General features: G+C 43.0%; 1 protein-coding gene across 1 annotated transcript in view; it reads left to right on the top strand.

Moving 5' to 3' along the window:
- Positions 1-1169: 1169 nt before the first annotated feature.
- Positions 1170-12192, top strand: part of REDIC1 (regulator of DNA class I crossover intermediates 1) — an 84320-nt gene continuing 73297 nt past the window's right edge. The window contains 1 exon segment of the mRNA XM_088480248.1: positions 1170-1323. Coding sequence (XP_088336374.1) covers positions 1170-1323 — 154 coding nt within the window.

Below are 12192 nucleotides of genomic sequence, written 5' to 3' on the forward strand. Positions count from 1 at the left end.
AAAAAAGGCTTTCGAAAACCCAAAAAAAGTACTCTCATTTTGGGGGCAAAAAAGTGCAAAGTTGGGGGGACAAACGTAAAAACTAGCGAAATAGACTCCTTGGGGAGGTGTTTTTTTGGATTGCAGGTGCTTGCTGAAGGTGCGTTTTTTAAAACTTCACTTTTGTGATTTTAAACCATTCTTGCACCCATTTTCAAGTACCCCAGATTTGACAGGACTACTTATTTTTGCCAAAAAAAACTGCTTAATGCTATTCTTTCCCACTTGTGCAAAGACTCTAATTAGAGGCAATTGACAGCAGTTAAGTACCCAAAATAGCTTCAGTAGGGCTATTCGGGGACATCTATATTGGTCCCCAATGTTAGTGCATCTTTTGGGGGGTGTCGGGCTGATTTTCCCATTTTTGACAGCACTTTTCGCCTGCTTGAGAATCGCCGGGACGCATTTTTGCGTCCTTTGGAATTAGGGCGAATAGCGGGGGCGTGCCCGATAAGTTTCCGCATCCAAAACACGCGATGTAGGCGGAAACTAGATTCCGCCGTCGGTGGAGAAAATATCTTGGCTAATTGGATATGGCCCTTAGTTGCTCAGAGATATATAAATGTTGCATATGAAATTAATCAGCGCAATGCCCTGGTGCTTTTAGTTGCATCACATTTCGACTAAGACGCATTTTCGGGCAAAATAAACTTTCGGCGGTGACAGTCGCACACAAGACCTGCTGGCTCTCTAACGCCAGGTGTCTTGCACCACTTGTCGTATAGGTTAGTTGTATGAGGACACATCTGTATTATGCCTGCCAAAATTATGTGAGTCACATCTTTGTGATATTTCTGCATCTAAGGCTCTATAATTTTAACAGAAAACCAGGACACTCATTACATAATGTTTTGTAGTTTCTTTTGTAATACAAATGCAGTGGAAATGTTGCGATTTTTTACTAACTAATACTGTGAATCCAGATGTATTTTACTAAACTTAAAATTCTGGTAAGATTCAGATTTGCAAATTTGTAGCAACAGAGACACATGGGATCCTGCATTATTGTTACTTGAATAAAAATCTTGACAAATTGTAATAGAAAATATATTGGTTCTAGTGAAAAGAAATAGGAAAGCCTGTTTGTATGGTCACTGCCAAATACAGATGTTTCAAGAACTGTAAATACAATGAACAATTTATCTATACAGGATTTCTTTGAAAAAAAGAAGCTGAAATCCAAATTGAAGCTGTTAGAACTGTCATCTCCTAAAAAAGCATCACTCAGCTTAGATCTACTTAGCTTATATGTTGTGAATCAAATGTCCACAAAGAAAGAAATGAGTAAGTTAACTGTTGCACAACTTGTTAAGGCACACCATGGGGTAAATTTACTACGATTCAAGATTGGTCGAGTTTTTTGTTTTTTTTTAATCTCGATATGCATCGCCGAATCTCAGGTGATTTTTCCGTTTTTTTCATCTCTCAAATCTACTAAGAAATGAGGTTAGCTGAAAGTGAGTTTTCCGATGGTGACGCAGATCGAGATATCTCCCCCGAGTTGCAAGCGCAGATGACATTACTCACCTAATATTGCAGTGTTTCTCTCTGCAAATCTCTCCCGAGCTAGCAGCCTGCACATATTGGTGAGATATGTGAAGGTTGCTTGTGTGTTGTACCTGTAAAAAAGGGGTTAAATGTTTTCTAAAAAATGAATAGGTGTATGTAATAAACTTGTACTGTATACTGTGTGTGTGTACTGACTTTATTTAACTATTTATTTTACAGCGGGGGTACGGGTGCCGGTCGCCTGCTGGCACTTGTAGTTCCACAAGTGCCAAAGGACAGGCATCCGGGCACCTGTAGGTCCACTGTAAAATACAATACTTTCTTCTATTTAACACTTTATTAACCCCTTACCTACCGCTCCAGGGGTGTGGGGAAGAGCCCCGGGCTTCAGACCAAGCCTGGGGTTTCGGGAGATAGGGACCCTACCTCCCCCTGAGATGCCCGGCTTGGCCTGACTGGTTTGGGGTGAGAATGCTTTGGCCATGGAGCCACAGTAATAGGGTCTCCAGGCTGTGGCATTACAACCCGGCCGGTTTGGGTCCGGTGCTGGTTTTAAATATAGGGGGACCCCTACGCCATTTTTTAGCCCCTATATTTAAAACCAGCCCTGGCCCTACAGCCTGGTGCTGGTTCCTAAATTACGATGGAACCCTACTCGTTTTGTTCCCGGTAATTTTCGTGACTAGGACTGGCTGACAAGTCCGGTGCTGGTTATTGCTTTTGGGGGGGGACCCTACATATTTAAAAACAAAAAACACTTTTTAATATTTACAGGCAGAAACATACACAAATCACACTGATCTGTGTATGTTTCCGGCAAACTCGCAGCTTCGGAGGTGAGTGTTTAAAACTTCAATTTGGCAGAGAGTTTGCCAAATTGCCAAAGTCATCTTACTCGAGATTGTCATCTCGATTCTTGGTAAATTTGTGAGCTGTATCTTTTAGGTGAAAAGTACTTCCGAGTTTGCCTGATGGTGATAAGATTCAAGTTTCCTAACTCATCCGACTTTGCCTTTAGTCAGTTTGCCAGTTGAAAATCATGCCTAAACTCACCAGAGATTGTCATCTCGATCAGACTCGATTATTAGTAAATTTACCCCCCGTAATTATTTATTTTTTTACTTTTTTTGGTTGCTTGTTTGCCTAATGGGCAAAATGCTGTATTCAGATATGCAAGGAAAAAAGGGGGTTAAGTGCGCTATCACGTAGCAGCCTTTTTAAGGGATTGTCAGTCCCTATGCAAATAACGAATATATAAAATATAGAAACCAGCGCTTAAACTGTATATAGTTATAATAAGTAGTAAATGCTAACCAGATAAACGGATTTGTGACCCTCGGCTGTGTGGACCAATGCGAACTTTGGACTTTTAAAGCTCTATATGGACTTTGAGTTGCAGTTACAAGTGGAACTCAATCACAGTCCCATCACATGCGGATTTCACGCTAAGAGGACTGTGACACTTTTCCTTGGTTCAAATCATTTGGTAAATATTTGTGCATATGAATTTTGTCTTCTGCAGCAAGTCCTAATTGCAACATCTGTCCCATAAAAGGGTCACTAACCGTATACAGGTCTAACGCTGAATATATAACAACTTCTTCATATTGGTGATTTTATGTATTTATTAATAAATTGGCATAAATTTTATAGCTACATCCGTTTCTCTGGTTAGTATTTACTACTTATTATGACTATATACAGTTTAAGCGCTGGTTTCTATATTTTATGTATTCCTATATGCGCATATGCTAAATTTTCCTGTTGCACTTTGGAACTGATTCCGATTTGTACGGTGTTGCACAGCTGCAGGGAAGTGGCTGTGCAATACCTAAGAACTAAACAGAAAAGTACTCTCTTGTTGGGGCACGCACCCTACTATTTTGTTAAACATAACATTTATTGATATGTATTACAATGTAACATGGTATTCTAGACACACAAAGGTACAAAATATAACATTAAACAAAAAACAAAAAGGCAAATTATATATGATATGTGATTATTTAAGCAAATAAATAACTCTACTAATATCAAAGTATTTATATTATATACATAATATATATTATTATATGCAGGCCAGAGAAACCAGACCATCATATAGATGTGCAGGTATTTCAATCTTTTTTTATATATATTTAATCAAGGCATATGCAAAACAACAAAACATTACAATAAATAATAATGTATACAATAAGAACCTTTAGAGGTGGTTTCTGCTATCTCAGTGATAGGCAGGGATGAAAAAATAGGAATTTGCATCAGAGTGGGCCAATTTCACTCCAATCCAGTTCTGCATCTCTGTGTGCAGGCAATCAAGTCGCATGTGCTGTGCCACTCTGGTCCAGATGATACCCAGGTCACCATCCAAGCTGATTCATATACCTCTTTGGGTTATTTTTCATTGTATGTATGGTTTGGTAATGAAATAGACCCCTGCCTACACCTATTATCAGAGTACATACATTTCCTTTCAAAGGGAGTAAGCAGAAAATTTTACTTGAAATATACATGATTATCCCCACTGAAATGCATGGTGAAGAGAATGTTGACTGTGCATAAAAGTGGTGTCTCTAAATTGGGGTATGAGGAATATGTGGTGACATTGTGTAACGTCACTTGGTGATCCATGAGATCTAGCGTGTATCTAATGATGGGCACAGATTATGTTGAGCCTGGTTCTCTAGGGACCCCATGTATTGAATTTATGGCATCTTCATGAATAAGGACATCGCCTATGTCTACTCATTTTTTCATACTGTGCCAACATGCTTAGAAAGAATGTGAGTCAGTTGGACAGCATGAAAAAAAATAGACCCTTTTTCTTTCCCTGTGAGGACAGTCAAATGGCTGTGTCTGCCATCCACCGCAGTTATGTGCAATTTGTAGTCACTACAAAGGCATTGGCAGCTTCTTCTGTAACAGTTGTTTCAGTATTCTGGATACTTAAATGCCATTCAAATATCTGTTTTAGTCAAAGTAGAATGCAGGTTGTTACCTTTTAATTATTTTTACTAGTTTAGATTAATCTATTTTCTTGGGAAAAAAACCTCTGGAATATTATTCAGAAGATTTTGTTTATAGTTAGGTAACTGATCATACATGGACAGTGCATGGGCCCTTAGTCCATTGACCAGAACGGCCAGTAGAGCTAAGGACACACTCCAGGCACAAAAGGTGACCACCTGGGAGATCAAACCAATATAGTTCCAGCAGAGTGGAACTCAGAACTCAAGCTAGGAATCGAAAGTCTTATGTATGCAGAGCCAAGCTTGAGGTAGCAAGAACTCTGACACTGCTCTGACGCAAGACCTGGAATTGGAACCCGGTTAGGAACTCACATACTGAAGAGTCAGGATAAGAAATACAGATCTGCTGATCACCCTGGCATAAATACTGTATTCTGCATACTGCCCACAGCCCTGGAACCTGCACACCTTCCTCAGCGCCAGCCCCAGACAACAACACACAGCATAGGGAAACCAATATTCAGTCAGCACAATAATGTAACTGCTAAACTGAGACAGCCGAAAGCTGAGTGTAATAACAGGGTACTGAATAAGGCTTGCAGGTAATGTCACTATAGTACAGCAACTGGATGACATGGACGCCAGGCAAACCACCAAAGCGATGGAGACTTGGCGGTGAAACACAGTGGCAGGTAGTAGTAAGTTGCCGATGGTAACACCGGCTCTGTGGAAGACGGAGACGAGTATAACAATGCACTTGGATGGAGCTGTATGGTGACTGGAGTGCAGGTCACGGAGTCCACTTGAAATAGTGTATGAAGCATAGACACCTGGAAACCAAAGAGTAACAATGCGGCAATAATGCACTCCACGGAGAGGTAGAATATAGTTCACGGAGAACACAGGAGACAGGAGTACTGAGACCTGGAACCTAGAATTATCCTGGAAGTAATGAAGTTCTGGAGTGCTGACTCCAGATGCAGGTTTAAATAGGGAGTGGTTCAAAGTTATTGGTCTGGCAGACCAGATGACTACACAGGTCAATCAGGTGATGGCTGTGGAATGTCTCAGAGGTGCTTTGTAAGCAGAAATTAAGGAATGTCTGATTCCGTATGGCATGCTAAGACCCTGATTTGTGAAAGATGTTATATCATGTAGTGAACTTCAGACTTGGCAAGACTGAATTTAATGGCACAGAGATTAAGTGGGCACTGCTGAAGCATAAATGTAAAGTGTAAAGAAAGAACATACCGTCAGAAGCCTACTGTAGAGTATGGAAAACATAAATTTCTTGGGTTGGAACTAAATTTCATACTATAAAAGTTAAGTCTCTCAGATGCAACCGTTTTCATATGAAGGCTTTGCAAAAGGTTTGTCATTATGAAAGTACAGTGTGAGGATGTGCGTTCCTTTAGATCACCCATAACAACCACAATAATGGTATGAGATTTTATTGCAATTTCCACAGGAACGTCCAGTAACAGGTATGACAATACTGTCCAGGTGAGTAACACAATCCGGCAAATGGCAAAGTAATGTTCCTGAAGCAAGTATCGTTGTGACAGTTCTCAAAGTACAGCATTCATATTATCCAAAACCATACAATTTTTTTTTTTACTAGAATCCTAATGATAGTATTTTTCTAATATCGGTCTCTCCTAGATCAGGGGTGGGGAACCTTTTTTCTGCCGAGGGCCATTTTGATTTATATAACAGTATTCGCGGGCCTAGTGCAGCCACACCCCTCCGTGTGATGTCACACGGGGGCGGGGCCACAACGCTTGTGATTACAGCAATGCTCCGGGGAGCATCTGAAGGGTCCTAAGGACGCCCCAGGCAGCACTGCTGCATAGATTCTGGCTGCAGGGTGCCATTCTAGGCCCCCTGCTAGCCAGATGAGGCTAGCAGAAAAAGCTCAGAGGGCCAGACCAAATGATTCCGGGGGCCTTATACGGCCCCCGGGCCTGAGGTTCCCACATCCCTGTTCTAGATCAAAAGATATACATCCAGAATAGATTTAAGCTGGGTACATACCTAAAAGATATATCTGCAGATCGACTGATACACACTGAACAACCATCATCTGTCATCTGCAACAAGTGTACGGGTTGCTGGCTGCAGCTATATATGCCATCGGCTGTGCAGCAAAGCCGACGTGATACTTCTGTGAACGACTACCTTCACAGACATATTGCTGGTACACACTGGCCGATGCACTCACGCATCAATTGATCGCCCAATATATCTGTCAGTGTGTACCCAGCATTAGGCTGCAGGGTGGGATCATCTGCTTTCAGAGCATCTCAAGTGGCATAGACTATAATACACAATGGTCTGGCTACATGAGTACAGATGACCTCAATACGCAATGCGGTGCAAGATGCTTGACATGAGCTTGCGCCAAGTTTCTTTTTGCCCGAAAAATGCTGCTTAGTAGCAATCAGATGTGACAAACTGCTTCAGGAGACTGCATTGGTTAATTTCATAAGCGACAATTGTATATCTGTGTGATTGAGTCAGAATCTGTATACAAAGTGCTACACAGATATACAAGTGTTGCATATCAAATTAATCAGTGCAGTATCTTGAAGCGGTTTGTTGCATCTGATTGCGAATAAGACACATTTACAAGATGTTCAATGAAAGCCAAGTCGCATGGTACCTAGCATGCCGGGGAGTGCTGTTTGGCGCGACTGCAACAATAATGTATGAGGACACATCTGTACAGTAAGTGAATTAACTTAGTTACCTTGTTTTTAACTGAACTGAGGACAGTGTTGACTGACTGATTGGAATTTATGTTGAGACTAGAATGATCTCAGGTGGAGATGTAAACAAGATCTACAATATCTTTTGATTCTACAATAGAATGATTTGACTTGGCTAGATAATCTAATTATCAATGCACAACCATTCTAAACCAAAATCCTGAAAGCAGCAGATAACCAAATTGTCTGAATAGTATCTCCTAACAGTATAACCATTTAATATATTACAATTAAACATGTTGTAATATTAAATAACGTAATAACATAGCATTTCCTATGACAAGCAGAATATACTTAACATTAATAACAATTACAACTACTGTAGGTCAAAAAGTCCTGCATGTGAGATGCAACAGTTTAATGTAAGCCAAAATGGCAGAGTCTGTAAACAGACCAGGGCTATAAAAGTATCTGAATGTGTTGTTTAATTCATTGATTTGTGAGGTAGAGGGGTTTAGTTCTACTTCCACTCATGGCTTGAAAGCATGCAGCACATGCTATGATCTGGTCCACAAGAGCTTTCCTTTTGGACTGGTGGGTATCAATTTTTGAGTCCACCATCAGAGTCTCATGGACATGGGGACGCTCTGACCAGAGCACTCGCTCTGAATCAGGGCCCTCCTACCTAAAAATGGAGCGGCCTCTTGGACGCTCGCATAGCTGTGGGTTACCACCCACAGCTTATGCGAGCGTCCATGATGATGCCTGCGGTAGGGTCTCGTGGCCGCAAGCCCTGAAGTGATTTTGGCTCTATCAGAGCCAAAATCACTCCCACTGACATCACTAGTGATGTCAGTGGGGCCGGATCCAGACGGTAGGCGTTCCCATGGGAACGCCTCCGTCTGGCAGCCTCGCCCCTGGCACACCCACCAAAGGGGGCGTGCTGTCAGTCACCATCAACAGCACACCCCCTTTGGTGCGAGACCCGGAGCGACAGCTTGGCTGTCGCTATGCGGGTCTCGCGCATGCGCTCGACGGAGCTCCCTCCGTCGTGCGCATTAGGGCACCATCGACCCGCTTGCGAGCATCCTACGCTCGCAAGCGGGTCTGAATTAGGCCCATAGTTCATATCTTCAATTAAGCACCCCATCCAAGGCCAGTCCCTTCTCTTTTGTAAATCCAGACAGTGAGACTTTGGCCAGTGGCTTGGCACATATCATGAACTGGACCAGGTGGGTTGCAAGATTTGGGATTGGCCTCTTCCTGTTGTGATAACCCATCAGTATTGCCATGGGCCTATCCCTTTTTATGGGAAAAATTTAAATGTATAATGTTGCAGTGCTAATCTCCAGTGCAACAACCTTCCATTGTCCCCTGCCGTTCTCTGCAGGCAATTTAGGGGATTATCCATCACCACTGAGAATTAGCACCCATACAAGTATGGTTGCAATTTCTTTAGAGACAAAAAATTGCTGAACACTTTATCTATCTAGCTCTCGGGCTAACAGCTGACGAGTGTTATGAGCCGTTGTGACAGCTCATATCTGCTGCAGGTTCCAGCCAGAGTTAAGAGGGTTAACAGGCAAAGAGCCACTGTGAGGTTTGGTCCAGGCTGCTTGCTCTCAACTGGGAAGCCTCTGTGAACATGCAGCACTCAGCTGCTCATAGTGGTAATTGCCAGAGGCTAGTCTCGTTTGCTCACGCAGGATTGGCTCTGACTTCTGTTATAGGGCGTCCAGCCCATTCTTGCCTGCTGAAGATAGTTTCTTGGGGAAGTCGTGCTATCCGGTCCCTGTTCCGGTATCTACTGTTTGGTATTCCTGGTAACTGTTCTGGCTCTGCCTTGCGTTACCTGTACCTGTTGCAAGTTTACCTGGAACATTCATTGTGCCGCAAATCCACTTTGCAAGCCATCTGTGTTGTGTACTGTTGCTATTCCATCCTGCAATATATGTACATATCTCTTGCAGCTATTATACTCTGCAAAACACACACTGGTTAATATACTGCTATTCCATTCTGCATTATACGTTATGCTGCAATTCCATACTGCCAGCTGAATGTGTATCTGAGTTTATTCCTATACCATCTTGCAATATACCTGTTTGTGATTGCCACTATTTTATGCAGTAGTATTTATATGCAATCGTATTCAGCTATTGTCCACAGTGCACGCTACTTTGTGGTAATTACCCTGCAATATTATTACTTATTTAAAATTTCTGATATTAACGCTACCTATTATTCTATCTTGCCTGTGTCCACGCTGCAGGCTGTTCCGTGGTTTATATTACCTTTGTACTACTAGACCAGTTTTACCTTGCAAACTCCTGCTGTTTGCATAAGCCCCTACTGTCCGTAGGGTAAAACCTGGCTGCATCCTAAGCTCCGGTGAGTGCATCGTTCTCTATGGGAACTGGCTGTTGTTATAGGCAGAAGCCCTCCCCAGAGTGACTCTAGGGGACTTATAATGAATCTCCCCTGTATTTGTATAACGAGAAAGACAGGCCAGGGGTGCTCGTTACTATCCTCCCCCACCTGAATTATCACAGCTCCGAGGCCACACACCAATGCACTATGAATCGTCTGAAGTCCGGGGCTGCTAACACTGGCTGACCAGACAGTCCCTTTTTTAACTGCTGAAAAGCCCTTTCACAGTTAACCAACCATTGAATCTGATTACTAAATTTTTTAGTGGTAAGGTCAGTCAGTGTTTTGGTGATGGTACATTAATTGGGCATACATTTCCTATAGTACTGAGCAGATCCTAAGAAGACTCATACTTGCCTCTGGTTGGTGGGTCTAGGTCATTTTGCTATGGCCTCAAATTTGGCTGCCTCAGGCCGGATACTTCCACCACCAATCGGGTACAGCACCTCCGCCATACCCATCTGACCTTTGTTCGGCTTGTCTGTTCTGCCCTGCTGATTCTTGCAAGAATCTGTGACATTTATTTGGTGCTCTTCCCATGTCTCGCTGCAGATAGCTATATTATCAAGATTAGCTTGAGCTCTGTCCTGGCACCCGTTCAATAGGTGAGCTAACGTGCACTGAAATGTGGCTGGAGCATTCTACATTCTGAAGGGCATGTGTCACAATCCGCCGAACTGCGGTCCTCACTTGGTCTGGAAGGTGTTTGGCTTTCCCATTCTTTCCTGCAGATTTTACTGGGCTGCGGCTTCCACTGGCCAGGACCAGGCAGCCGCAACAGTCTCAGCCTTCCATGCAGCAGCAGCGCTTCATGAGAGCCACCTCTGAGTCTCCATCCATCTCTGGTCAGCCAATCCAGAGCCAGGATTCCTCATTACATGGGTGTCACTGACCAGTAAGGTTACACCTATGAATGGGCACCCTAATTAGACTATTACTGGTCTCTGCAGCATTAGCTGATCTTCATCTCTCCCTGTTCTGGTGAAGGCTCCTAGTGATTCTGCTAGAATCCTAAAGTTCCTCCAGTCAAAGCTTCTGCATTAAATCTCATGTTGCTGCTTACCTGGGAGATGTATCAAGCTTTGGAGAGAGGTAAAGTGGAGCAGTTGTGCAAACAAACCAATCAGCTTCTGTCATTTATTTAGCACAGTATTTGAAATAACAGCAACTGATTATTTGCTTTGGGCAATTGCTTCACTATATTTCTCAATAAGGCTGGATATACCTCCCCTTTAGACTGCATCCTTTCTCCAATAATTGCTCCTGCAGTAAATCTCCAGTTGCTGCCTAATCGGTTTGCAGCATTCCACATGTTCCTGATTTAACTGCTCCTTTAAGTTGCTGCTTAATTAGATTTGAACCATTTCACAAGTTCTCTGCAGCAAAGACCATCCTGCTTTGCAGCAGTTCTTGGTTAAGATTAGATTTCTTTTTAGACTTCACACCTCTAGGCCAGCTGTGCAAATTAAAGTAAGGAAGGGCACGAGTCCACAAGACAGCCCTGTGCTGTGAAGTTTAGATGTGAAGGCTAGTTGATTTTGGGCTTCCTTTGCAAGGGGTATCTGCCAATATCCCTTACTAAGATCCAAGGCTCCAAAGCCTATCTAATAGGTGTTTGACTTAGCACATGAGGTTGTCATGATGGGCTATTACTGTGGTGTGCCCTGGCTTGCTGTTGAAGTAAGCGCTTTGTACATCCAGTACCTCCTCATCGTTTGTCACTGCCTGTCTAACTGCCAATGATCGCCGTTTCTACCCCTTTGTTCTTTTTAGAACCTGCCAACAAATCAGGTATAGGGTCTGTTCCAGGTTTGTCCATGGGCAGACAGCAAATGGCTACCGCCCCTACCTCTGTATTCACATAGAACTTGAGCTGGTTAATGTGGTAAGTGTATACCCTCCTAAATGTGCTGTCCAAAGCTACCACATAATTTATGCTGCCTCTGCATTCTACCACTTTGTATGGTCCAGCCCAGGTGGCCTGAAGTTTGTGCTTCTGCACCAGTACCAGCAATAAAACCCTGCTGTTCCACCTTGCTGGTCATTATACTGCTGTTGCCTGTCTTTTTCACCATGGTGATGTTCACCAACTGAGTGCATCAAATGTTGCATCCTATTCCTTAATTGATAAACATACTCCAACACCTGAACCTCGTGTTCGAGAAATGTCCCTTCTCAGCTTTCACAGACTAAATCTAGAGGTCCATGGATCCTCTGGTCATATAATAGCTTGAAGGGAGTGAAACCAGTAGAGTCTTGCACAACTTTGTCAGTAATAGTTGCTGCAATGTCCTCCCAGTCTCCCTCTTCTGAGTCTACATATGCAGCAGTTGCTTGAGGTCCCATTGAACCCTTCACAAAGCCCGATAGTCTGGGGGTGATATGGAGTGGTGCATAAGTGCCGTTTTCCAGACTTTTCCAATCCCACATGGTTTGGAAGAGTTTCCCCTGGAAGTGCATGCCCTGATCTGTGACCACCTCCTGTCTGAAACCTAGGTGACTAAAAATATTCGATAAAGCTTTGACAACATGTTCGG

This window comes from Taudactylus pleione, unplaced genomic scaffold, assembly GCF_031769625.1.
Source record: "Taudactylus pleione unplaced genomic scaffold, aTauple2 ptg000251l, whole genome shotgun sequence".
NCBI lineage: Eukaryota > Metazoa > Chordata > Amphibia > Anura > Myobatrachidae > Taudactylus > Taudactylus pleione.